Source organism: Acartia tonsa, chromosome 9, assembly GCF_053477335.1.
Source record: "Acartia tonsa isolate MP-2025a chromosome 9, ASM5347733v1, whole genome shotgun sequence".
Classification (NCBI taxonomy): domain Eukaryota; kingdom Metazoa; phylum Arthropoda; class Copepoda; order Calanoida; family Acartiidae; genus Acartia; species Acartia tonsa.
This window is the reverse complement of record NC_137268.1, coordinates 27,839,881-27,867,732: the sequence shown is the minus strand read 5'-3', so window position 1 is coordinate 27,867,732 and position 27,852 is coordinate 27,839,881. Positions and strand designations below refer to the sequence as shown.

The 27,852-nt window shown below is 31.3% G+C and overlaps 2 protein-coding genes across 2 annotated transcripts in view; one reads left to right on the top strand and one right to left on the bottom strand.

Moving 5' to 3' along the window:
- Positions 1–7,112, top strand: part of LOC145328679 (uncharacterized) — a 44,150-nt gene extending 37,038 nt beyond the window's left edge. The window contains exons 4-5 of the mRNA XM_080172465.1: positions 5,460–5,604; positions 6,532–7,112. Of these exons, the coding sequence (XP_080028591.1) occupies positions 5,460–5,604; positions 6,532–6,682 (296 nt within the window). The 3' untranslated portion in view covers positions 6,683–7,112. The remainder of the gene's footprint in view (positions 1–5,459; positions 5,605–6,531) is intronic.
- A 5,045-nt stretch (positions 7,113–12,157) lies between these two features.
- On the bottom strand, positions 12,158–26,786 carry LOC145328672 (uncharacterized). The gene is made up of 21 exons (XM_080172457.1): positions 26,701–26,786; positions 25,750–25,871; positions 25,540–25,604; positions 25,237–25,322; positions 24,805–24,933; positions 24,333–24,451; positions 23,950–24,014; positions 23,415–23,521; positions 23,078–23,167; positions 22,516–22,604; positions 21,831–21,899; positions 21,533–21,597; positions 20,835–20,923; positions 19,408–19,497; positions 18,632–18,685; positions 17,787–17,902; positions 17,507–17,574; positions 16,474–16,577; positions 16,140–16,168; positions 15,775–15,842; positions 12,158–14,526 (listed from the first exon to the last, which is right to left on the bottom strand). The coding sequence occupies exons 1-21, from the start codon at positions 26,765–26,767 to the stop codon at positions 14,400–14,402; spliced, it is 1,818 nt and encodes a 605-aa protein (XP_080028583.1). The 5' UTR covers positions 26,768–26,786; the 3' UTR covers positions 12,158–14,399.
- Between the last annotated feature and the right edge of the window lie 1,066 nt (positions 26,787–27,852).

Here is a 27,852-nt window from a genome sequence, read left to right as displayed (position 1 = left end):
TCTGTTTATACCGAAGGATTTCGCTAACCGATATGATTTTCCTTTACAGGGTAGCTTCTCTTAGGTCCTGGGAAGGTTTATAACTATTTAGAGGGAGGGTACCATCAAGTGAAATCGTTCCTAGAAAAAAAATTTACCCACCCAAAAAATGTTTACTCTTTCTTTTTAAATCTAAAATAAAATAATGGGTAGCCGCTAGTATCATAATAAAACAATTACTATGTCGGAGTGACAAAACCTACGGACACACTCTAATTAAAAAGTAAATTGTATAAGCCAAATCTAAAAAGATTAATGTTCCAAAATCATATAGTAGAACAAATAATTATATTCATACATTTATAATTATTAGGGTTGGGCCGGATATCCGGTGTGGCCGGATATCCGGCCGGATACCGGATATTGAAACTATCCGGCCGGATATCCGGCTATAACTTTTTTTTGTATTTTAAAATTTTAAATGGCTATACTTTTCTTATTATTGAAGAACATTTTTTGAATATGTTTATCTTTATGTAAATTTTATATATGAAATCTCAAAAGTTTATTAATAATTTTTTTTTGCTACTTTAATATCTGGTAATTTAGCCGGTTATCCGGCCGGATATCCGGTAATTTGGCCGGATATTTGCCGGATATCCGGCGTTGGCCGGATATCCGGCCGGGTACCGGATATCCGGCATTTGAAATCAGCCGGATATCCGGTATCCGGTATCCGGCCAAAAAAGTATCCGGCTCAACCCTAATAATTATATCTTAATTGGAAAAAATTACCGCGAATAGTTGTCTGAAGAATAAAATAGAAAAGAGGAAGTTCTGCCCTTGGTTACTGGCAAATTTTGAGGGATTGAAAGAGGTTTATGTCAATTTAAGTATCATAGTTTTTAAACCCCGTTAAATTTATCTTTCAAAAGTTGCCAAGAATAACTTATCAATACTTACATAAATCTAAATTTATACCTTACTTATTCATATGATATTTGTCATATAACTTCTAAAGTCTATGTTAATATAATATATTTTTTTTTTTAAGACAATCTATTTCCCTAATCTGTTGTTAATTTGGCGGATATTGAGAAGGTCAAATTTAAATAAATTTCTGCTTGAGAAATCAGTCAAAAAGTATCTTATGTCAAAAAGATGTTTTTTAAAAATTGTTAATTTTTTTGATGTTACAAAAGCAGCATTTGACCAAAGTCATTTGCAATGATTAAACATAGTTAGCCAGCTGGTAGATATAGGTTTCAAATAGTAATGACATAAGCTGAAGTGTTCTAAACATTTTATTACATAACGTAGGTTTTGTTTACTATTTTGTTTGAACTCTGTTAAGACAACCTTATTTATGGTTTAGTAAACACAAGACGAAAGCGTATCATATTATCATACAATGGATTTTCAAACAATACTGTTTTACAAGCTGTAACCATCAACTAAATTAATTCAAAAAAAGTATTTGGTAATTTCTGCTGATTTTATCCTAATTTTGGAAGACAACGCTTCGTAGGAAAATGACCTTTTTATATGCCCCCCAAATAATATTACTTTAGATTTATTTCGCCCGTTGCCTATGCCTTATTTCTGTTGCTTTACACCTTTTCAATATTTTAATTCTATCTAAAGAAATTAGAAAATAAAGATGACAGCAACCAAAAAAAAAATAATTTCTAATTCAGATAATGGAACAAACAAACATTTACAATATAGATTAGTATCGCTACTAATATTAAAGAATCCGAATATAATTTTGAAAACAAAAATCTAAATAGTATAATACAAATAACATGATAGGTCAATACACAGTAAATTACCAATGGCAGGCCAGTATAATTATTGATTGACCAATGGTGGGCCAGTATGACATAATTTTTATAGGCACTATGAAAATCTTCTATCTGAAAATAAAATTTGTTTAAATTACAATGGAAGAAGCTGGATATGGACTAGACATACTTAGATTATATGATGCTTTGACAATACCAGTATGCCTAATCATCCTAGGATTATATGATGCTATGACAATACCATTATGCCTAATCATCCTAGGATTATATGATGCTATGACTATACCAGTATGCCTAATCATCCTAGGATTATATGATGCTATGACTATACCAGTATGCCTAATCATCCTAGGATTATATGATGCTATGACTATACTAGTATGCCTAATCATCCTAGGATTATATGATGCTATGACTATACTAGTATGCCTAATCATCCTAGGATTATATGATGTTATGACTATACCAGTATGCCTAATCATCCTAGGATTATATGATGCTATGACAATACCAGTATGCCTAATCATCCTAGGATTATATGATGCTATGACTATACCAGTATGCCTAATCATCCTAGGATTATATGATGCTATGACTTTACCAGTATGCCTAATCATCCTAGGATTAGCAATCACAATTATTCCTTATAAAATATAGACTGCTTTTTTGAAAAATGCAAGTCATCCTATAAATAAAAAAATTGTTAGAATTATTCAAAAATATTCGAATTTAGAATCATTAAATTTTTGAATATTTATTTCCTTAATGCATTTTGATCATTAAAAGTTAGTTTTTGAATAATCGTGCTTTTTATGACTTTGAGCTTGTATTCTAGTGGCATTCTATCATTTCTAGATTTTTCAAGGATGTTTTATATTCAGTAGCGAAGGGATATAAATAGATAAGACAATGGCCGAAAAATTTATGTACAGTCCTATCATTATACACAAAGTTACACCTTCTGTAGATTACAAATAATTGTTGAAACGTTTGGACACCCACCTTAATAAACTAACCAATCAAAATTCAAGTTCCCAAAGTTGTTTACTATAAAGCTTTGGGGACTAGTGTAATAAACAGCCTAATATCATCTCTCTCCCTTCCTGGAAGCTTCAAATACATCATTTTTATATATAAATAGATCCCATTAAAGTAGTATAATAGGGGTGAAGCGTTTCAACCCCTAAATGGCGAAGTCCGGCGACAGAGCCCCTAGCCTAGTGATTCTATCCAACAAGATACTTCAAGTGTTTACAGATTGAAGATTTATTCAGAACTAAATATATAATACAAAAATGCAGTTTATATACAAAGAATTATAGATAATTGGGTAGGCAATCAAAAGGTATGGAGATGATGGGGAAGCTCTATCCAGGTGAGGGAGAGAAGGGTATGTCATCTGAGGGAGTAGGACTGGTGTCACCAGAGAAAGGGTAGGTAGCTCTGCTGGAAGGGGGGAGGGGGAACCCCTACCCCCTTATCTGCTGGCAAGTTGACCGTTTTAATCCGCCAATGATAAACAATGGGCATTTGTCTGAGGGTTCTCTGTGAGGAGATAGAACACCTGATATCAAATCTAAATTTGGCCTGCAGCAAAGCTTCTCTGGGAACGACAGTCTGTCGGTCCACCACAGTAGCACTAAACCAAATGAGTTCCCCCTTTAAAGTCTTTGAATGGCTTTAGGCTATATTTTTTCTTCCTCTCTATCCCTTAAAATTTATCTTAATTTAAAGACTTTTATTATGAATTTTTTATATCATAAAACCATCAGCATTTTTCAAGGGTTTGGAAATAAAAATCACTTTAAGATTTAAGCAATTGGATATCAGCTTGTAAAGAAATCTATTGAAAATACAAATGTTTTTACAATTTGCATTCCAAGAATTTTACTTGCTAAACATTGCATTGTTTTACTTGCACTTTTCTCGCACATGCATCCACAATGGATAAAGAATGCATGGATATATTGACTGGGGAAAGTTTGTCGTCAATTTAGGTTGATATTATGGACCTCATTTAATGATCAGTTCGTTCATCCAGTAGGAGGGAATATGATGGGTTAAAGGGAGAGGGGTCGTTATTTTAGCCAGCTGTGGGTATTGCTTTATTAGAGTGCATAAAATCTGGTACAACATCCAAATAATGATATATCCATCGGATCCACATCCCACGCAAGCGAAAATAATGATGTTAAATTTGAATAAAAAGAGTAAATTGAAATAATCAAAAACCAAATTATTGTCACTTATGGTTTGAGCCTCCTTATTTTTTTTTTTGTAGGGAGTAGCTACTCTGTAAGTATCCTATGATAGACTGTCTCTATAATTAGCTTTGTATCATAGACAGCATTCTATGGAAATTAAAATGAAAAATGTTAAGATTAAAACCAGTGTTGTTAGCCCCGAGGGCCGAAGGCGCGGGCTAACAAAATTGTATATATTTTATGATATTTTTTTAATAATCATATAAAATGTCTGTAATACGATGCTATACATGATTTTTCAGAAACGTTTCTAATACAGCTGATATCAATTGTTTTTTAGCTTCACGAGTCATCCCTTCACTCCTGTTCACCAGAAATTGTTGATTATTATTGCAACATAAAGGAAATTGCAATGTGCGAATATTTTGCACATTTTTGCATTCATATACAAATACACACACAAATTGTAATTTTTCAATTAGGATGTTTGTTTTTCCTTTCCTTTTGTTTGGAGTGTGGTTTTTCCAAAATAAATTGCAGCAAATTTTCATATAATGTACTATTAACAAGGATGACAACATCCATAAAAGCGAAGCACTGAAACGGTAGGACAAACGGACATTAACACTTGTCTAGTGTCTGAACTGAATAATCAGAATATAAAAGTATCGAAAGAGTCTAATCAAAATTGTAAGTAAATTTGTTGAAAAACTGCTTGATACAGGATAATGTTTTGGACATACTTACATTTTTAGGACTTGATTATAGAGTTGCTTTGCTTATACTATTGTTCTTTGTTGTCCCAGGAATCAATATACCAAAAATCAGTTCAAACGGATAATTAGATCACATAAAAATTTGTTGTTAAAAAAGTAGAAAAATCAACATGTTTAAAATGGACATACGGACATTCTGGTAATGATTATAGAGTTGCTACGCTTTCTAAATCGTACCTAACTACTACAGGAATCATCATGCAAAGTTTGAAATCGATAGGACAATTCTAACATGCCTAAATTAACGAATAAAAGCTATCTATCTCGGACGGACGTACGGACGGACGTACGGACCGACCCTAATTATAGAAAAGCTTCGCTTTTAAAAACCTTATTGTTGTAATATGAACAAATGAAGATGACTAAAGTCCCGTCACAGATTATGACGTCATACGATAGAAAAGTCAATGAGAGGCCAGTATACACTGTAACTGACCAATTGTAAAATTTATGCTGGCGTCTCATTGGTTATTTTATCGAATGACGTCATAATCTGTGGAGGGACTTTAATCATCTTCGAAAAAATCATTATTTTGCCATATTTATGACAATATTATGCAGTGTAATTTTAGTATGTATGTATAATAATATTCTTGGTAGATTTTTAAGTCCATGCTTTTTTAGCACAGCTACTCTACAACTTAGTTATGCGTGCAACTGTTCTTGTTATTGTAAACTTTTTATTTTGATTTTAGGAACACTAGTGAAGAATAAAATTGCGGCCAAGGCTAACCTGATTAATGCGAGCGTTGCCCTGGGCAAGGGAATTGTTCAGCCCATCGTTGACATCAAGGCTGGCATCATCAAGCCCATCATTGGCATCAAGGCTAGCATTGCTAGGTAATACTGGATAGATAGATAGATAGATAGATAGATAGATAGATAGATAGATAGATAGATAGATAGATAGATAGATAGATAGATAGATAGATAGATAGATAGATAGAAAGATAGTTAGATAGATAGATAGATAGATAGATAGATAGAAAGATAGATAGAAAGATAGATAGAAAGATAGATAGAAAGATAGATAGATAGATAGATAGATAGATAGATAGATAGATAGATAGATAGATAGATAGATAGATAGATAGATAGATAGATAGATAGATAGATAGATAGATAGATAGATAGATAGATAGATAGATAGATAGATAGATAGAAAGATAGTTAGACAGATAGATAGATAGATAGATAGATAGAAAGATAGATAGAAAGATAGATAGAAAGATAGATAGAAAGATAGATAGATAGATAGATAGATAGATAGATAGATAGATAGATAGATAGATAGATAGATAGATAGATAGATAGATAGATAGATAGATAGATAGATAGATAGATAGATAGATAGATAGATAGATAGATAGATAGATAGATAGATAGATAGATAGATAGATAGATAGATAGCTAGATAGATAGATAGATAGATAGATAGATAGATAGATAGATAGAAAGATAGATAGATAGATAGATAGATAGATAGATAGATAGATAGATAAATAGATAGATAGATAGATAGATAGATAGATAGATAGATAGATAGATAGATAGATAGATAGATAGATAGATAGATAGATAGATAGATAGATAGATAGATAGATAGATAGATAGATACATAAAAATAGTTATTCTTCTATACTTTTTTTGGAAAACCACAATCTAGAACCCAAAGGCTAGAGGCGAGGTACATTTTGTAAATAAACTAACTGCTAATAGATAGATATAAAAAAGATATATTTAAAACATTTTTATTTGATTTTTTAGACCCATCTTCCAACTGAAGCGTCAACTGATAATTGCCAAGAAGAACCTGGCTGTCTCTGTGCTCAGACCTGCTTTCAGAATCAAGGCCTCCAAGCTCAGTCTTGTCAGAGATCTCCTTGACAAGAAGATCAACCTCCTTAGAGGATTCTAAATTTTCCTTGATTTTTTGTGTCAAATTAGAAATAAAACATTAGCATTTTATTATTACTTTTGATTAAATGCTAATTTTTTAATCTAAGTGTAAATATGAAATGTAAATAAATCAAAATATAAAAAATGCTGATGCCATAGACTGCCAATTTTAATAGAATAAGTTCAAAGATATAATTTTATTTTACAAAATACTGACTGATTTTTTGCAATTATAGGATAGTCCATAGCCCAATTTATTTTACTGTGATCCAAGTATATTTTCAAAATTTAGACCAATTTGTTCATAGATTTTTTCTTCAAACAGTGCAATAACAAATATTCATTTTTTACATTATTCTCTTTTTTCTCTAATTAGTAAATCTTGTTTGTATAGACAAATATATTTTGTTCCTGATTTCTTTTTACTGAAAATAAATCTGTTAAACGTATCTGTTTTCTTTATTATGATTTTTTATATATTAGGAGAGTTCTCTATTTAGATATTTTCTATTATGTCTAACCACGACAATGGCCGATAAATTTTATACATTACCAATGATGATACACAAAATTATCCTTTCTATGGATTACAATTAGTGGTTCAAGCGTTTGGACACTCAACTTAATGAATCAATTAATTTCATGCTTTAAATGACAGATTTATAAAAAAATCTTTTTTTTGAAAGTTGTTTATCTATAAGTTTAGAACATACTTAAGACAATAAAATTTTTCTCAGTGTTACTTTTTTCGCCTTATATATGAAAAAAGCTGTTTCTCACATTTCATGATTAAAAAGGTATATAAACAAAAAAAATGGTTTTTTTTAAGTCACAAAATAATTGGCATAATATCTATCATCCTAAATGTGAAAATCAGATATAGAATCCTTTTTAGAGCAAATATACTGCAAAAAGTAACCAAGACATTTTTGCAAAGTATGAAAATCTAAAGAAAATAGTTCTTTTTGATTTTGATATACACAAAATCAGATAAATGTATATAAAATTAGTGATCAAAAACTATAATATAAATTATAATTAGATAAACAAGTTATAACTTTTTTCAACCCTATCATTGATTAAAATGCACTTTTAGGTTTACTCATTACCAAAGTAGCACATAAAAACTCTTGTTATTAATTTAATAAACAAAATAAATTCAAATCAACAATTAGGCGTTTTTTATAATGCAGTAGACCATTTTGTAATTGGTTTTTTGGCATTTATTATGTTTAATTACTTCATAAAAAGAGTTTTTATGCACTACTTTGGTAATTCTTAAACCTAAAAGTGCAATTTAATCAATGACAGCGTTAAAAAAACTTATAAAATGTTTTATAGTTTTTGATCACTAATTTTATATACATTTATCTGATATGTATAATATATCAAAAGCATAAAGAACTATTTTCTTTAGATTTTCATACTTTGCAAAAATGTCTTGGTTACTTTTTGCACTATATTGACTCTAAACAGGATTCTATATCTGATTTTTACATTTAGGATGATAGATTTTATGCCAATTATTGTGTTTACTTCAAGAAAAAACATATTTTTTGTTCCTATACCTTTTTTATCATAAAATGTGAGAAACTGCTTTTTTCATATATAGAGTGAAGCTTTCTAAAACGCACCTAACTATTACAGTAATCATTATGCCAAGTTTGAAATCGACAAAACAAAAGTTAACTGTGACGTACGGACATACAGACCCTAATTATAGAAAAGCTTCGCTTTTAAAATTCATTATGCTTTTTAGATTTCATAGGGTTGTTCACTCAAACTTTGAAACCCCTCAATTTACCTCCCACACAACACACTTTCAAATAATGGGATTTTACCTCTTACATGTAAAAGGTTAATTATGCACACATGTGAAATTATACATCATTTATACATTTTTCTAAGGTCATGATAATTTATGGGTTGACAAATCATTACAAACCAGGAAGGAAGGGGACAATGGGCTGTTTTAACACTATCCCATAAAATTTCCAAAAAAAAGATTTCTTATTCGTTAGCTGAACAACATTGAGGACTTTTATTTTGATTGGTTCATTAGGTTGAGTATCCAAAGGTTTCAACCACTGATTGTCATCAATACATTAATTTATCGGCCATTGTCATATCCCTTTAGATCCAAGATTAAAAACTTTTAGGTTATTTGATTTATTGGTAGTATTTTGCACCTTTTTAAGCACGAATTATAAAAGTATGCCCAAATATGGATGCTAATAAATCAAAAATTGAAGCTGCAATCTTACATTCATTCGCAGCCGTGCAGCTACCGACCATTGCAAATTTTTGTGGGCAATTAAAAACGTATTTTTGTTTTTAAAAAATGTAAATTCTGTCACATAATATCATAGGGATGGCTTAAATAAATAATATGCTAGAAGGTTACCTTTTTCTTGGAAGAAGTGAATTTTTTTTAAATCGAAGCAGCTTATAGTACCTAATAAAAAATGACGTCATACAATACAAATGACCAATAATAGACCAGTATGCATTGTAATTGACCAAAGGTAAAATGTATACTGGCCTAACATTGGTCATTTGTATTGTATGTCGTGATTGTTTTATAAGCTGCTTTAAAATCTCGTACGGAAAAAAGGCCTTTATCCCTGATAATTATCAAAATAATTGACATATATTTGTAAAAATCTAACCACAATAAATGTTTGAAATATGTGGAGTTAAGTTTTTGTTTCACATTATTCCTAAGTATAAGTATTGATGCATGAAATTTCAAGTGTGGTATTTACATATTAGAGTTAATCGTAGTAGATTATTCAAAATTGTATCTATTTGTAATTTTAAACTTAAACACAAAGGATCTGAAGAAATAAGACGATACATCACCAATGGTGATAAGCAAAATAACCCCTTATGTACATTAAATTATAGTTTTAAAAGTTTGGCAGGATAATAGTTTGGAAAACACTAATCTAAACTAAGTTTTTGAACAAACGAATAAATATAAAACTTTATGGACAAGTTTAATTTACAGTCCAATGACCCCATTCTAACCCCCTTGATTAAAGTGATATATCCAGCTGGCAAAAAAAAAACGATACTGCCCATCCACCTCCTTTAGATCATTCCCCTACCCTCTTACTGGATGAACGAACTGACCAATTAGGTACATATTAGGAACCTAAATTGACGCAAATTTTCCCTAGTCAATATATCCAAGTAATATTTAATAATATACCATTTTTATAAGAGTTTTTGGAAACAACACATTGCTTAGTAGTCTGTAAAAATTACGTTTTTAACCTATAATTCGATTTTATTTAAATATATATTCCTGGACCCTAGAGATTTTTGTTTTAAATAAAATCTACAAAAGTCATTTGTGGTAGCACTCTAGGAGTTTCTTTATTATATGATTGATCAAATCACGAATAACATACATTACACAACCAGTTGTCTGAATAGAATAGTATTTGAAAAAATAATTTCCTTTAATTTTACGTTTTTTATCTTCAAGTTATTAAAAAAATAAGAACACAGTAAAAGTGTCTGACTGATTATGACGTAACAAAAAAAATTAGCCAATGAGAGGCCACTATAAATTTTACCATTGGTCAATAATGGCCTCTCATTGGCTATTTTTTTTGTTACGTCATAATCAGTCAGACACTATTACTGTGTTCAAAAAATAACCATTTCCTTTAAACTTGGGTCGTCTGCGGATAATTATAAGGTTGTAGCTGCAGCTGTTGGTGACTGTGGCGAAAGGTTGCGGCTGCAGCCAGGAATCTAAAGGGATAAGACCATGATCGATAAATAAATGTACATTCCCAATAATGATACACAAAATTACCCCTTCTGTAAATTAAAACTATTGGTTGAAAACGTTTGAAAACTCACCTAAATGAAACAACCAATAAAAATTCACTAAAATAAACTAAGTTAAGCCAACGAAAACGAATAATAAAACTTTGAGGACTACTCTAATAAACAGCCCATTGTCCCTTTTGGGCTGTAGGTGTCTGATGTTTTCTCCAAGCTCAAAATTTTCACCCAAATACACAGGCACTTTTCTTAATTTGCAGGTTGTTAATTAAACTTTTTTGGCTGGCTTTCAGAGATCATTGTAGTCCTATTTTGTTATCAATAGCGTTTACGCCCCTAGATGCCTCTACGCCCCCCCCCCCCACTAGTTTTAGTGTCAAAAAGAAAAATTGCAATCTCTCCCTAATTTTTTTTGTTGTTTTTTTTTGGGGGGGGGGGGTTACACCCTCTCAAAATAGTTATAAATCGTCCCGGGACTTATGAGAAGCTAACCTGTAAAGTAGAAACCTATTGGTTCAGTTGTTGGCGAGATATTTCAATAAAAACATCCAGTTACTTTTTAATGATAATTATTAATGAACAAATGGCCAATTTTAACCCACAGTGTAAAATGTATGATGTATGTATGAATTGCAAGTCAAATAATTTGGTTAAACAGACTTTTTGCCTGATTCAAAGTATTAAGAAGAAAATATCAATCATCTATTTAATTTCTTGCCTAAGTTATTTTTATCAGAGTAGCAACTCATTAATTCAGTTTGTCTGTCCGTCAATGTGCAAATCTCTTATTTTCTCGGCTGCTATTTAAGCTGGAAAGCTAAAACATTTTGTAAGATTCTTTGTACTAATAAGCAAACGTAATTTACTTGGTCCATTGGTCCGTCAGTTATGCTTCAATGAAATAAATACTTACTTTAGGTTAGGTTTCGTGATTTATCATTATCCTTTTTAATGAATTATATATAACTAGCGGCTACGCCCCCTAGAGGCCTCTAGGGGCACTTGAGGAGGAGAGAGTCAAATTTAATAACCCAATTTCTTATTTTAAATTTTTAAAGGAAAAGTAAAAAAAAAATTTTTTTTTTGGGGGGGGGTTTTCATTTTTTGGGGGGGTTGGGGGTGTCCCACCCCCCAAAACAATAGTTATAAACCTTCCCGGGACCTATGAGAAGCTACCCTGTTAAGGAGAACCCGATCGGTTCAGCGGTTAGCAAGATCCTTCGGTACAGACACACAGATACACAGACACACAGACATCCTGTTACTTTAATATAAGGATTATTTTAGCCATCTGGGAGTATCACTTTATTAGAGTACATGAAAATCTGATACAACATCCAAGTAATTATAAATCAATTGTTTTAATTATCTGACTTAAACTCCGATATGTCAAGAAAATAATTTTGTCTTTTTTCAAAGGATTCTTTGAGCGGATTAGAACCGGCTCTCAGCCATACTGAAAAATCATGTATAGAATTGTAATGCAGATAATTTTCGCAAATAATAAAATATAAGATCAAAATCAGCTTGTTAGCCAGGGTCTTCGGCCCCTCAGGGATAACAAAACTTGTTTTAATCTTATAATTTATCATTTTGATATGCGATACTAATGCGATAAATAACTATTATCTATTTTTCCTTGTCAAAAACGATCCATTTATAGATTAATGAAAACACAAATTAAACAAAATTGTGGTTAAAAATCAAGGTTTATTATTTTTACAAACATAAAAATAAGTTGGGAGTTTGAAATATATCTCCTCTCTTAACAATAAAAATATTTCTACAAATTTTTTCCCTTGAAAATTTTAATGTTTTGGTAAGGGACGTACAAGGGGGCGGTAGAGGGTGATTACCCCCCCCCCCCAGCCAAATTAAAAAAGCTTCGACGTCCTTGCCACTATGATATAAAGATTACCCCTGTAGGCACCCCCCCCCCTCCCACAAATAAAAAGGCTTGGAAAATTTAATTTTTCAACAAAATACTATTTTTAAAATAAAAATTAACCATTACAATTTTGCAGAACAATTAGATTTAGACCATTAAATTTTTGTAGAAGTCGGAATTTATATGGTAATAGAATCTAAAAATGTTCATAAAAAAATCAAATGCAATATTTATAATATTAAGGAGAGTAATATATAATTAACCTCTCAACTGTGAATATTTAGTATGAATAAACATAAACATCATACATTTTAATAGTTTATTTGTATTTACATATGTATGAAATTAAATCAGAAAAATTAAATGAATTCGTTATGATAAGAGCTAGAAGTTCTATTTACATTGTATACTTAAAGGTAATTTTTTATCATAGTTAATTTTTTTTAGAAAGTATGGCTTCAAAACTTATTAATATCCTCTGGATTAGAACCGGTTCATAGCCTTACTGAAAAATAATTTACAACATCGTATGATAGATAACTTTTCACGAATAAAGAAATGAAAAAATCATAAAATTAAAACCAGTTTTGTTAGCCCAACAAAACTGGTTTTGATCTTTTTATTTAAATGTTCGCGGAAAGCCGTATACAATGCTATAAATACATATTATAGTGTTAATTTTTAAAATTTCTAAATATTAGTGCATATTTCAATAAAATTAGAGAAAAGGTGGGCCATTTAAATTATATGATTACTTAAATTAATTTAGTAAAATTTAGTGGTTCTAATAGAAATGATTTAAATGAATATATTATAAAGTATAATCAAATATTGTATGTTAAAATATTATTAGAACCCTTTTCAAGTGTTAAAATCATGTTTACCTTTTAAAAATTATATAAATTATCATTAAAGATAACAAAGAATTGTTAAAAGAAATTATGATATCACAGATACGAGCTTTTTTCTTCATTTCTGAAGATTCTACAATATTTTTTTAAAAATAATAAAAATTCGTTAAAAATTGATTTGTACACATTTTAAATGTTATTATAAACTTATAAATCAATAAACTAATAAAAAAGTATTTACAACAAAAAAGACTTAACAAATCAGAGATCTAAAGGGAAAAGAAAATGGAGGTAAATTGTGGTATATCATCATTGATTATGAACAAAATTAACCCTTCTGTATATTACAATTAGTGGATGGAATGTTTGGACACTCAACTTGAACTAACAAATAAATTAAAATTTAATAAAGGACCTTAAACGAATAAGAAAACCATTATAAAACTTTGGGGACTAGTGTAATAAACAGCCCAATGTCTCCTCCCTCCCTGGTAACAAATGAAATGAAATTGAAAATTAACAACAAGCAAAAATAGTAATGTTGAATATATGGCACTGAAAGTATATCATGAAAATTCATCCTAAACTAATTAAAAGAAAACATTTAAAAGAGCATAATTCCTACAAATCCTTCAAAATCATTGACAAATGACAACTAAAATAATGTGAAAATTGTAAAATGACAGTTGTTTTTTTCCTCAAATATTTTATGACATAAATGGCAGTGTTTCTGGTTTTATAACCCAAAAGTATTTATTAATTTCTCTTAATAATCACTTAAAAATCTACAATAAAAATAAAATCATAAAAATCTATGAAAATAAAAGAGCAGATCTTTATTCCAGCTTCTTATTAAGCTAAGACTAGTATTAGTAGTAAGATTAAAGAAAAAATAGCAGATTTTTTTATTCCAGCAAACTTTGGACCCGCAAAAGTCCAAACTTGTAAAATACGACAAAAGTACATAAACAGTAAAATAACTACATTAACACATTTTCCAGTATAGCTTCGATACAGATTAATAACCACTGGGTTAGAACCGGTTCTCAGCTATACTGAAAAATCACGTATCGTATCAGATTATATCCAGTTATCTACAAATATAAAAATGTACAATTTAAAAAATTAAAACCAGTTTTGTACATTTTTATATCCGCGGAAAACTGTCAACAAAACGATGCGATAAATAACATATTTTAATGGAAAATAGAGACAGCTAAAAGAATAGCCACTAGTGCAGCCACTGATTTAAAGTTGTTAGCCCCGCCAGGAGTTGTGGTTGGGTCAGGTTTCACTGTTGTTGATGGTACTCGGTTGTTGCAGCTAAAATAAAAGATTGTAGCCCTAGGAAAATGAGAATATATGTCACTGCTTTTGCCCTACCTATTTCATTGACGTCATAGTAGAGAGACAAAAAAGAAATGGAAGGGGAAAAGAAGCCCTCTAGAAAAGAGATGGGGTATAGGGTATTTCCTGACGTCAATAGAATAGGTAAGCCAAATGCAGTGACATCTATCCCCCCATTTTGCTAGGGCATTATAGTTTTAATAATGTCGTCATTTTAGTTTGCTAACTATGACATCATTCATTTCATTGGTCAGTTCGTTAATCAAGAAGGAGTGGAGCGGATGGGGTATTAGGGTGGATGGAAGGGATCGTTATTTTAGCCAGCTACACGTTTCATTTTATTAAAGTACATGATAATCAATCTGGTGTAAGACCCAAGTAATAATACATCCTTTGTTATAGACAAACATTTACAATTGGATGTACGTCCTACAGACCTTAATTATAGAGAATTTATACTTTTCTATAGACTGTCCACAAGAAAAAAATTAATCTTAAAAATTTAAACTGAAGCTATTGATATCTGTTTAATTTTAAGCGAACTTTAAATTGACATCATCGCGATCGCAGCCATTTTCAAAATTTGCCTTCCGCATTTTTGTTTAGTTTTTCTTCTGGACAATCCTTTTTACAGTGCAGTATAATACAAGCAGAAGACCAAAGAGAAGGGACAACGGGCTGTTAATAATACTGGTCCCTAAAGTTATATAATAGCGATTTCTCATTGGTTGACTTAACAACTTTGGGGACTTTAATCAAATTTTGATTGGAAGGTTTATAAAGTTAGTGTCCAAACGTTTCAACCACGAATTTAAATCCACAGAAGGTGTAATTTTGTGTATCATCATTAGGGATGTACTTAAATTTAACAGCCATTGTCATATCCCTTCAGATCCCTGGCAGAAGACACAAACACCAAGCTTTTGTAAAGGTTGCGTGATTTTTTTTATAATGTTACTTGTACTATTTTGTAATAGATACAATAAATCTATTTTTATGTAGATGTATAACCACCCAACTACCTAAATCCCCCTGTTAGGGACCTTTTCGTCTGCTAGCAAATTGCTTTCTGCTCTTTTGTAGCAACTTGGCTGTGTTAATATTCCCTACGCTATTGTTTGATTTTCAAAGACCCAATTGAAAGTCGGAACAGGGTCCTCGGGGTGGGGACATACTGTTTTTTAACCCCTTCCCCATCTATTGTTTTACTCTAAAGATACTTACAAGTCTTTCTTGCACAAACAGATTTCTTCTTTGAACACGTTTTCATGCTGCTCTACTTGGTCAAAAACCTAAATTTAATATTAAATAATAATAATTTGAACAGAGCAATTTAACTTAATCTCAAAAAAGTTTTTTAAAAGCTAGTTAAGGTTTTTTACGCCACTGCACTGTTAATGGATCTGTAAGATTAAAACCAGTTTTGGCCGGTTCCACAAAACTTGCATTAATTTTATGATTCTTACTTTAATTTAGTGAAAAATTGTCTAAAATACGATGTTATATATGATTTTTCAGTATGGCTGAGAATCGGTTCTAATCCAGCGGTTATTAGTCGGTTTAGAAGCCTTGATGGAAATATATCTTACCTTACATTCTCCTTCAATTTGATCAGTAGCTGAAATAAAAGTTTATCTAAAATTCTTGGTTTTTTTTGCAAAAGAAAGATTGCAATATATGGATCAACTTTAGACTTTTAAAATTATAAAGTTGATTTTTATGAGGCTTACACGCGGTTGCCGAGCCCTGGCATTGAAAATATTTTGAAAAAAAGTCGCCTTATATCATAATTTGTTAAGAAATAATAAAAGTTACAAATAAAATAAAAAATTCAAAACAAATGCTGCCTTGGGGAAGGGGGGGGGGGGCGGGAAAGCTTGGACGTACTTGCATACAGAACAAATTATCAAAATGTATGGTCACCTTCTGTGCATTCAATATGGTGATGTTCATGAATGGCTAATTCATTATAACAGCCGTGTCTCACAGCTTTCACTGTTGTATTTTTACCACTCGCCTCGTCATACCTAGATAAAATACAATTTTACAACAATGGCAACCCTGTAAATGCGTCCAATCTAAAGAGCGTAGCAACTTTATAATATCAAAACGTCCGTATGTCCAATGTCCACATGTTGATTTGACCGTCTGTTATGTTAAGCTTCACTTTTAAGAATGTTGCCATCCTTGTTTATTTAAAGGTTTGTATTTAGACAAAGGATACATATTTTGTTATCAATATTTATAAACAAACATGTACAAACTTTTCTGCATTTCATTACTCACCATTTTTCATTCTTTATCAATTTTGTGTAGAGACGCTCATACAATTAGGGTGTGTCTTATACTAGGATTATTCCTCCATTGTTTGAATAAAGATTCCTCCAATGATATGGTAAATTTAGAGGGGATAACAATAAACAACTAACTTTTCTGTTGGTCCGTCGGTCATACATTAAAAATAGTTTTTATATGTTGGTAGCGTAATTTTCTATAATTCTTCTATCTCTAATCATCATGTCCTTATTTCTTTATTTGTATTCCTCTCTGTTTTTTGGCAACTGAAAGTTTGCTGTATACTTCACTATGTCTGTTTGTAAATCCAAGAATTGTTGTGCTTCGCTACTTATGGATTTAGCCATCCTCATTTATCAAGCAAGTCAGTGGCTGTATATCTGTCTGTGTATCATAAGATTAAAAAGAGGTTAAAAAAACTACCGGCCATTATTTTCATTTTATTTATAAAATGCGGGGGTACTCTTACTCCTCTTATTGGTTAGCTCAACAACTTTGGAGACTTCTAGTATGTTTTGATTGGTTGGTTCATTAAGTTGATTATCCAAACGTTTCAACCAAAAATTGTATTCTACAGGAAGAGTAATTTTGTGTATTGTCTTTGGGAAAGTACATTGATTCATCGGCCATTGTCTTATCCATTTAGATCCCTGACTCTTACTTGATAGAAAATTCAGAAACAATGGCACAACAATCATCAATGGCTCCAATACAGTCAGTAGTCATACTCTGAAAAATATTGGTACATCAGATTTAGGGATTTATATACATAATGGCCTAAGACCTGGCTATAAAGACTCAAATAGAAAAATTACAATAGCACAAAACCAACCTACATCAAGCTTCCCTGAAATGAAGAACTCAATAGGTTCAGTGGGTTTTGCTTCACAACGCACTTTGAGCAAAACACCCAAGAAAGGAATTGACATAAACAAACTTACATCTGGGGCCACAGTATCCCCACAGAAATATTCTTGATTCTCATCAGGGAGGGGTTGGGCGTCACCACCATCCACTTGCATGTAGCCACAGTTGTAACAGGTCTTGTGGGGACCCTCTGAAATAACAAGGATTATTGTAATGGATATAGAATATACGTGGATATATTGACAGTGTAAAATTCAGGTTGCTTACATAGGCCTTGTTTATTGGTCAGTACGTTCATTCAGTAAGAGGGGATGGGATGGGGTAGTGAATTGGGACTATAGTATTTTAGCCAGCTGCTAGTATCATTTTATTAGAGTACATGAAATTCTGGTGCAACAACCAAGTAATAATATATCGATTATTAGTGTAGAAATGTATACTTATAGTCCACTGAGACCTTGAAGTGAGTGGACATTGGACTGTAAATTACACTAGTACAGTCCTCAAAGTTTTGTACCCCGTTGGGCCGTTATCTTATTCGTTGGCTTAAAAACTATTTAATTTCTAATAATTAAATCAAAAAAAGTCGTGTCCAAACTTTTCAACAAGTAATTTTAATCTATAAAAAATGAGAAATACTTAGTTCTTTAAACAACTTTGGGGACTATATCAGATCTTGATTAGTTGGTTTACTAGGTTGAAAGTTTAAACGTTGTAACCACTAATTGTAAACTTAAGAAGGGTGATTTTGTGTATCGTCATAGGGGTTGTACATGAAATTATCGGTTATTGTCTAATCCCTTTAGATCCCTGAATGGCAGGCAGTTATACATTTTAATGGACGTTATTTTTTAAGGGCACTATAAAAAGCTTCAATACAATACAAAGATATAAAATAACTGGAAATATAATATATTACCTGAGGAGCTAGGATTTTGAGTACTTCTTGGAGCATAACTGTTACAGGTGGTTGCTGAAAAAAAATATCCACCAATAATTAAAATCTACAAAACTGGGGATTTGGTGGTTAAAATTGGGATGAATGTCAGGGACGTTGAAGCGTTTTATTTTGAGGGGTTAAAAAAGGGGGTTTTAAAGGTTTTTTTATCCACACCCTATCCTTAATGTCCTTTAATGTCCATTAGCTTATCAAAGCTTTGTCATTAAAGATGTCTAAGTCTGAAATTAACCGCTTCATACTAAAGATGCTAAAGACTTGAAGAAATAAAGATGTATTATTGAGTGTTTTTTTATAGGGGCACATCTATTGTTCAAAGTATCAATATGCAGGTTTTATTCTAGAATTGGTAATGTGATTACCTCCTAAGGGCGGAATTCTCCTTTGATTTTATGTGATCATCTAGCGAATCCTGAGCATAATCCGCATGTAATGGAATGCGATACTCTAAGGATAATAGGTTAAATAGCATCCAACAGACTATCTACACTTTGACTGCACGACCTTTGTCTGAAAAGTCCTAACTATGCGAGTGAATTAGTTGGGCCGGTTTTTTTGCCAAGGCATTCCCCCTACTCTACATATTTATGTCGTGCACCTGACATAGCAGCAGAATATAATTTTAAACGTCTTTAGTTATGACGCGGTGACAGGCAGAGATTCGAACCTATCACCTCCCCGACGCGACGACAAGCGGATGTACTACGTGTTGAGCCACAGTCGCGGGTTCTACTTACTTTTGCATGCACAGACTTGTACTTGTTCATCCTGATGTCCACCACCAGTATGACCACTGGCACAGGCCTCAGGGTCTATGTCATCAGGTGCTTAAATAAATAAATGTATATACAGTGTGTTTTTTTTATGAGAACTTTTTTGAAAGCAATTTTACCCCACTTATAGTTATCTGAATTTAATGGTTTATTTTTTTCGTTTTTTATAACCATTTATAGAACATCAAAAAAATATTTCATTTTTTATTAAAACAGTAAAGTAAAATAAAAAATTCAAAACTTAGGTGTCAACATCTAAAAATGTTTTTAGCGCATTTTTCTTAAGCTCAAATCTTCTACCCTTTGCAAGAAAAAAAATTGGATTTTCAGTAGTCAACTTTGGGGGGCCAGTACTCCCTCCCTGGTTGAGATATGGCCTTCAAACTTTGATATGTTTTAGTACATGTCCCCAATAGTATCTGTATCAATTTTTAACTCTATATCTCAACTTTGAAGCGTTTTGCAGCCATTCTTGCAAAGGGTTAGAAGATTTGAGTATGAGAAAAATGCGCTAAAGCCATTTTTAGATGTTGACACCTAGGTTTTGAATTTTTGATTTTACTGCACTTTTTAAATAAAAACTGAAATATTTTTTTGATATTCTATAAATGGTTATAAAAAACAAAGAAAATAAGCCATTAATCATTAAATTCTGATAACTGTAAGTGGGGTAAAATTGCTTTCAAAAAAGTTCTCATAAAAAAAAACACACTGTAGATGTATTATTAGACAACTACCTGGATCCCACTGTTTTGGACCTTTTACATCTGCTAGCTAATTGCTTCCTGCTCTTGCAACTTGGCTGTGTTAATATTTCCGACGCTATTGGTTGATTTTCAAAGAACCAAGTAAAAGACGGTATAGGTTCCTCGGAATGGAACAATTATTTAACCCCTTCCCCCTCCAGTGTTTTATTTTAATAGCTGAAATATAAATATATACGTGCAGCTATACGCCTCTCAAGGGGGAGAGGAGAAGTCGACCCACCCGCACGTTCAATTTTGGTTTTTAAAAAAAATTTAATTACTGGTGTAATTTTTTTCTCGGGGCGTTTTCTCTTTGGAGTGTTCGAGTACCCTACCCAAAAATAGCTTTAAACCTTCCCAGGACCTATGAGAAGCTACAATTCAGTCCTTTGTCTGGTATAAGAATACAGATAGACATACAAACTCACGGACATCCTATCACTTTTATATACGGAATAGATTAAGTTTCTTATTACATACAAAAAAAATCTTTATTGGAGGATTTTGTGTGCAATAATTTTTTTATTCAGACCAAGATATTGCAAACATGAATGATGTTAGGGTCAAGTTTTTATTTAAATAAAGAGATCTTTCTCTTCAATGGTATTTAATACATGAGTATAATGAAATTTTTTAAATTCTTACCATTTCCACACATAACATCTGTTTCAAATCCAATAATTCCAACTTCTTCCTTACATGAGTGCCATACCTCTTCAATATTCTGATCATTTCTTCATGAAAATAATAAAAATTTCTATAACTTCCGGCTACTTGGTTGATCCCCCCCCCCCCCTCCATTTTTATTTGATTTTAAAAAGAAAGAAAAAATATAAAATAATTTGGAGGGTTAATATCTTACAGGAATCATATTATCCAACGTTTCAAATCAATTGAAGAGGTCTAAAATGCACAAATTAATTATAAGAGCTATCCTTTACAGATGTACGGACGTAACAATCCCAATTATAGAAAAGCCTCACATGTAAAAGGTATAAAAACTAGGATCATAAATCCATGGTAGCAAAACTTTCAATCCCCTAATTTTAAAATATTTAAAAATATATTTGATTACCCCTCTCAAATCTCTGAAACCATTTATTTTAACCCCCCCCCCTCTAAATAAAAAGTTAAGACGTCCCTTGTGGAAAGAACTACACTGACAATTTTCAGATTAGAGGCTTAGCTATTAATTTTGGATGATTGTACTAAAAATGTTAAATGTAAATGTATCTTTTGGTTAATAGTTTCCATTGTTAATTTGCTAAAAGGACAGACAGATACAAATAGTTATAGAGTACCATTTGTGTTTTAATAAAGGCATAAAGGTAAAAAAAACTTACTCTTTGTAATTGATATGGATTTCAACACAACAATCATCTGCCTTCTTACATTTTACTACATGAGCCTAAGAAAAGTTTAGGGTAAAACAAGAAATTATGGGAAAATCTGATTATATTGAAAGTAATATTGTGTTCAGTAATGGATATAGAATATATTTAAATATTATGACAGAGAAAAAATTTTCGTCAATTTAGGTTGCTAACATTGACATCACTTATTGGTCAGATCCAGTAGGAGGGTAAGGGGTACATGATAATAAATCCATATGTTCAGTAGGTAATGAACAAAACTTCTTACCCCAGGTTGAGCTTCATCCATACAAAAAGGGTTGTTGTCCAGCTTTTCTGGTGGTCCATCTCCAACTCTCTACACAACAAATAAAAGATTTTATCCTTTTTAGATATTTTTAATAGATAAGAAGTCATAAATTCTGTATCTCACAATATAGACTAGTAAGGCTTTTTTGTCTGACGCTAAAGATCTCGAAAATAGCTGGTCCGTAGGGTTGTACTTTTCAGGGATGTTTTTTATATGGTTTTAGGCTATTTTACTGACATTCCCGACCTTTCTTCAGAGGCTAGGGGCAAAACAACTAGTAAATCTATAATAAAAGTAATAAATCTTAAAAGAAACCGAAATCTTTGTTTGGAGTTTAAGATCTTGGTAACTGCAAGTTTTTGTTTCTCAGGGAATATACATACAGTTCCAGTTGCTTTAAACTGTTTTCTTAAGGGGTCTCCACAAATTTTTTTTAGAGAGTCTCCAGTGTTGAGTGTAAACAAAAACAAATATGGAGGATGGTAACACCCACCACACTTTGGGGCAAAGTCCCACTTTGAAAAAGAATAACCCCTTAAATAAATGTTCATGGTGCATTATTGTAAAAGTTTTCTTTAATATAGGTAGTAAGGGCAAACCAAATAGTATAATATAGAACAAGAAAAGTATAAGCAGACAAACAATAAGAACATGCACTAGGTACCTTATATCCACAAGCAAAGCATTCAATATTATCAGTTGGTGGATTTGTTGGTCCACCTGTTGGGAAATTCCACTGGTTACAGGCATCTCCTGAGAAGTAAGCCAATAATAGATATTTATTGCATCGTATTATGAACAACTTTTGAGATTTTATTGTAATATTTAAAAGAGTTTTGTTAGCTTTAAGATGCTGAACAACAAACTGGTTTTAATATTATAATGTACATTTTTATATATGTACAAAACTGGATATAATATAATACGATACATGATTTTTTTCATATGGCTTAGAACAGGTTCTATTCAAATGGATATTAAAATGTTTTGAAGCCATACTGGAAATATTTTACTCCTGATCAATTCGATTATAATAGTTTTTAGTTTCATAAGGCAATATATTAGAGCCTCTTGTAAGTGATTTTTTCAACCCAGCCTAAGAATTAGTTTGACCCTTAATTCTAAAAAGACCCTAAACCCCCCTTGGACCTTTAGTTAGTGATTAAGCTTGGCAAACTAGTTGTGTAAAAGATAGACAACTTGAGAAAAAGAAGAGTTTATATTACCTTTACAAACGCAGACATTCATATCAATGTCAATGCCATCTTCATTAACAGGTTTGTTGATACACTTGTCTTGCTCAATTTGATCTCCAGCTAAACAAATATTACATTGTTGTTGCCAAATATTTGTCATAAAAGTTTTGTAAAAAGTCTATGAAACTTAGCAAAATAAGATAAAGCAATTTTTATCAAACTACCAATAAAATATTGTAAGGTTCATCCCTGCAGGTCTTAACTTAGATCATCTATTTTTAGCTAAAGTAACCAAATTTGTGTTGTAAAAAAAAAACCAGTAAAAATCTACTGGAACTTAATTAACCTAACCTTATTTTATTTTTACCTGTAGCACAATCAGCATCAAGATCTTGGCTGTGAATGTGAAGATCATTTTTGCAACCATGGTACATCTCAAAATAGGAAACATTCTTCCCACCTTCACCAGCAGGACTACAATTAACAAGATATTGAATAATAGTGAAATATTTGAAATCAAAGTTGGCAAATCCAGAAGTAGTGAATATGAAATAAATTATTGAAATCAAGAACTTCTACTGGACGGTAATATTAATTTATAGAAAGATAAAGATAAATTTATATTAGTTATTCACTGCTTTTAGTGGATCTTAAATTTAAAATTATAAGATTAAAAACAGCTTCATTAGACCTGAGTGGCTGAAGGCCCATAACTAAACTGGTATTCATTATGCTTTTTATTTTAATATTAGTGGAAAATTGTCAGATACCTGTGTTTGTAAATTAAGCTAATAGTGAAAGAAGTGCTAAAGATTTCATTCAGACAAACAGACAGTCAAAAAGCATGATCTTCAAGAAGTTTTCCTTTTGAAAACTCTAAACCAAAAAGTAAATATATTTACCCAGAGTAGTTGACTTCAACAGCAGCACAGCAATCACCCTTTACACATGTCTTCAATTGTCCACCCTAGAATGTGCAATGTCAGTTTTTCAATTTTCAGTTTTTAACAGGCAATGCCAACAATAATACAAAAAAAAGTTCATTAAATTATATTCATAATAGCTATTTGGTGCATCATATCATAAACAGCTTTCCCGAGATATAAAAATGTACAAATGTAAGATTAAAACCATTTTTTAGCCCTGAGATGCCGAAGTCATGGGCTATATTCGAATAAAACTGATTATAATACGATACAAGACATAATTTTTCAGTATGGCTGAATACTGGTTCTAATACACCGGATATTAATATGTTTTGAGGAGATGGGGAAATATAACTTACTCCTTCGCTGCAAAGAGGAATGTCATCACTGATTTGCTGAGGTTGTCCATTGTCCATTATCAGGTATCCACACATGTAACAGGAGATTCCATCTGGTGGGGTAGTGGAGGATCCAGGTTCTAGGCAGATTTAAGCATGATAATAAAAGTAATATGTATTATGGTTTTGAAATTACAGAAAATGGAATTCATTATAACTTTGGTAGCATTTTAGGTCCTAAGATTGGACCAAGGAACAGAATTTTTTTCATATTGTTTTTTTCTTCTCATAATTGTAAATTAATAATGGCCTCATTTCACATTAAATTGTATTCTGATACTTAGCTACACTTATCTAGGGAAATCATCTTGCCTTAATTTTTAGATTAATCTTTTAAATTCTTTTAAATTAATTCACACTCATTTTTATCTGTACAAAGATTAAATTCTTATTTGACATTGTATTAGGATTTGAAAGACAAAAATTAACTTACCTTCAGTTGGGAAATTATATGAGTTACACAGTTCATCATTACAAAGACAAATTTCTGTATCTTCTTCAATATTATCTCCTTCATTCTGGTCTTTCTTTACACACTTACTCAGATCAATATTAGGTCCAGCTAAAATATTTAAAAAGTTTAAGATGTGTTCTTTTTTTAAATAATTAGTTATAAATAATGATGTTTTTTAATCAAGCAAAGAAAGGAAATGAAAATGGATAAAAGAATTGATGTAGTTTCAGCCAAAATGGTGATCTAATTAAAGTAATGATCACTATTGTATAGTTATATATTGACCATATTCTTCTTAGACAATGTATCAGGTATAAGAAGTCATAAAATCATAAGAGCTTATTTTTTTTAAATAGATGCATCTAAAATGTATTGCTTTTTAAAAAAATATATCTTTAACAGAAATCTCACCATTAGCACAATCAGGAGAATCAGAAAGAGCTTCAATTTCATCAGCACACCCATGAAAGGTTGCAGTTGACATTGTATTGTCATCTCTAAATAACAGAATTAAAATATTTTTAATATAATCATGCTAAATAATCTTAAATCTTTTACTCCTTGTTGACATAATTCTTTTTGGAATAAATCTAAATCTATATGGATTCATGCCATTTTCCAACTTTGTGAAAATGCTTTTTTCGGATTTTTAGGATTAGGGTTCATAAAAGAAATCCAGAAGTAAATTTTTAAAGGAAAAATTTGTTTACTTACTGCATTGCTTGAATATGAACAATGGCACAGCAATCATCTTCTTTGTCACATACTTTCTTTTGACTCTAAACAATATAGTTTGTAGCAAATAAAGATCTGATAATAGTTCCAATAGTATAGAGCAACAAATGCGTGTTTATTTAAGCCATAAAAGCCAAATGTTCCCTACCGCGATGATTATTTATTAAGCTTTTGAATATTAAAATGTACCTCAAAGCTAGGTTTATCCATACACAGTGGAAGGTTTTCATCAATTTGGGATGGCTCCTGTCCCTCCATTTCCTTATATCCACATCTGAAGCACTTGGCGCCACCCCCGTAGGCTGGCAACACTAATTATATAACAAGATTATTTGGTACAACTTTCCAAGTCTGGCAGTACTAAATATATCACGTTATTCATACCTTTATCTTAGTGTGGCAACTCTAAATGTAACAATATTATTTGGTAACACTATCTTAGTCTGGCAACACTAAATATAACAATATCAATTGGTATCACTAACTTAGTCTGGCAAAACTAAATATAACAAGATTATTTGGTACCACTATCGTAGTCAGTAAAAACTAAAATCTTAGTCTGGCAACAATAAATACAACAAGAATATTTAGTACCACTATCTTAGTCTGGCAACACTAAATATAACAAAAATATTTAGTACCACTATCTTAGTCTGGCAACACTAAATATAACAAGAATATTTAGTACAACTATCTTAGTCTGGCAACACTAAAAATAACAAAAAAATTTAGTACCACTATCTTAGTCTGGCAACACTAAATATAACAAGAATATTTAGTACTACTATCTTAGTCTGGCAACACTAAATATAACAAGATTATTTAGTACCACTATCTTAGTCTGGCAACACTAAAAATAACAAGATTAATTGGTACCACTATCTTAGTCTAGCAACACTAAATATAACAAGAATATTTAGTACCACTATCTTAGTCTAGCAACACTATAAATAACAAGATTATTTGGTACCACTATCTTAGTCTGGCAACAATTAATATAAGAAGATTATTCGGTACCATTATCTTAGTCTGGTAACACTAAATATAATAAGATTATTTGGTACCACTATCTTCGTCTGGCAACACCATTTATAACAAGATACTAATTCTATTAACATTTGTTTTAGTGAATAATCATACCTGACATTGAAAGTAAAAGCAAAGCGGGCCAGAGTAAAATGACCATTTTACTTAATGATTGATTCATTTCTGAAATTCTATGTTTATGAAAACTTTAGCTAGCGCAGAAACCACAACCGGAACCCCCCCCCCCCTCCCTACCCCTTTCTTATAAAAAGGTATAACTATATTGTATTGAAAATAAAGGGCGGTAGTTAACCTAACCCCTTACGGTCTATCCTGTAGCCTTTATAACCTATCCACTAAAGTAAAATACATGAGCTACATGTAACTCTACCCACAGGGAGGGGACCATATCCGATTTTTATTGGTTCTTTAAAATCAGCTAATAGCGTCGGAAATATATAAACACAGCCAGGGACACACAAAAAACGGAAAGAAATTTGCTAGCAGGCACAACTTGGGTCAGGTAGATGTCTGGATTATACATCTATACTAATACATTTATTACCTACACTAACATGAACACATTTAACACAAAAAAATAGCCCACTTTCACCTTGTTCAAATTTTTTTAAATAGGGGTTCTCAACTACACACATAAAAACACAAAGAGTTAAAACGTCGTAAATGTTAAAATGAAAATTAAATATCACACATATAGGTATGTTTATCTACTACATAGACTATAAGATAGTTATATCTAACTTTTTTACATGATAACACACATTAACTTAATAAAATTTTTGTCAATCAAGATATTAAATTGACTGTTAATTTTAACTTTTTTTAAAAATTATTTTTTTAATTACCACATAAATTAACGAAAATAATTCCTAGGGTAAATATTCTCTAAAAGAAAAAAGAATATCTGAATTTTCTTTTCGTATTATCTGTGATTGAGAGAGCAATTTAATGAAACAGGGTAAGTCCACAATATCAGGTAGATGACATTTAAGAACATCTCTATTCCTCACACTTATCAAAAAAAACCACAAACCAGTCGCCTACCTTTGATTTCCCACGCTTCCCTTTTCCTTCCCACGCTACCCTTTTCTTTCCCATGCTTCTCTTTTCTTATCAACGCTTCACTTCCCTTCCCCTCCACTTTTTGTTTCTCCCTTCACTAAAACATATAAAATTTCTTTAAAAAGAGAAAATTGAAACACTCTAATATTTTTTATATTAATTGAAATGCATATTAATGCATAT

Coding starts and splice junctions, on each gene's coding strand:
- LOC145328672 (XM_080172457.1), bottom strand. CDS start 26,767: ATGAATCAATCATTAAGTAAAATGGTCATTTTACTCTGGCCCGCTTTG. Junction 22,605..23,077: donor GAATGTCTGCGTTTGTAAAG/GTAATATAAACT, acceptor CTTACTTCTCAG/GAGATGCCTGTAACCAGTGG. Junction 16,169..16,473: donor CCATATTGAATGCACAGAAG/GTGACCATACAT, acceptor CTTTTATTTCAG/CTACTGATCAAATTGAAGGA.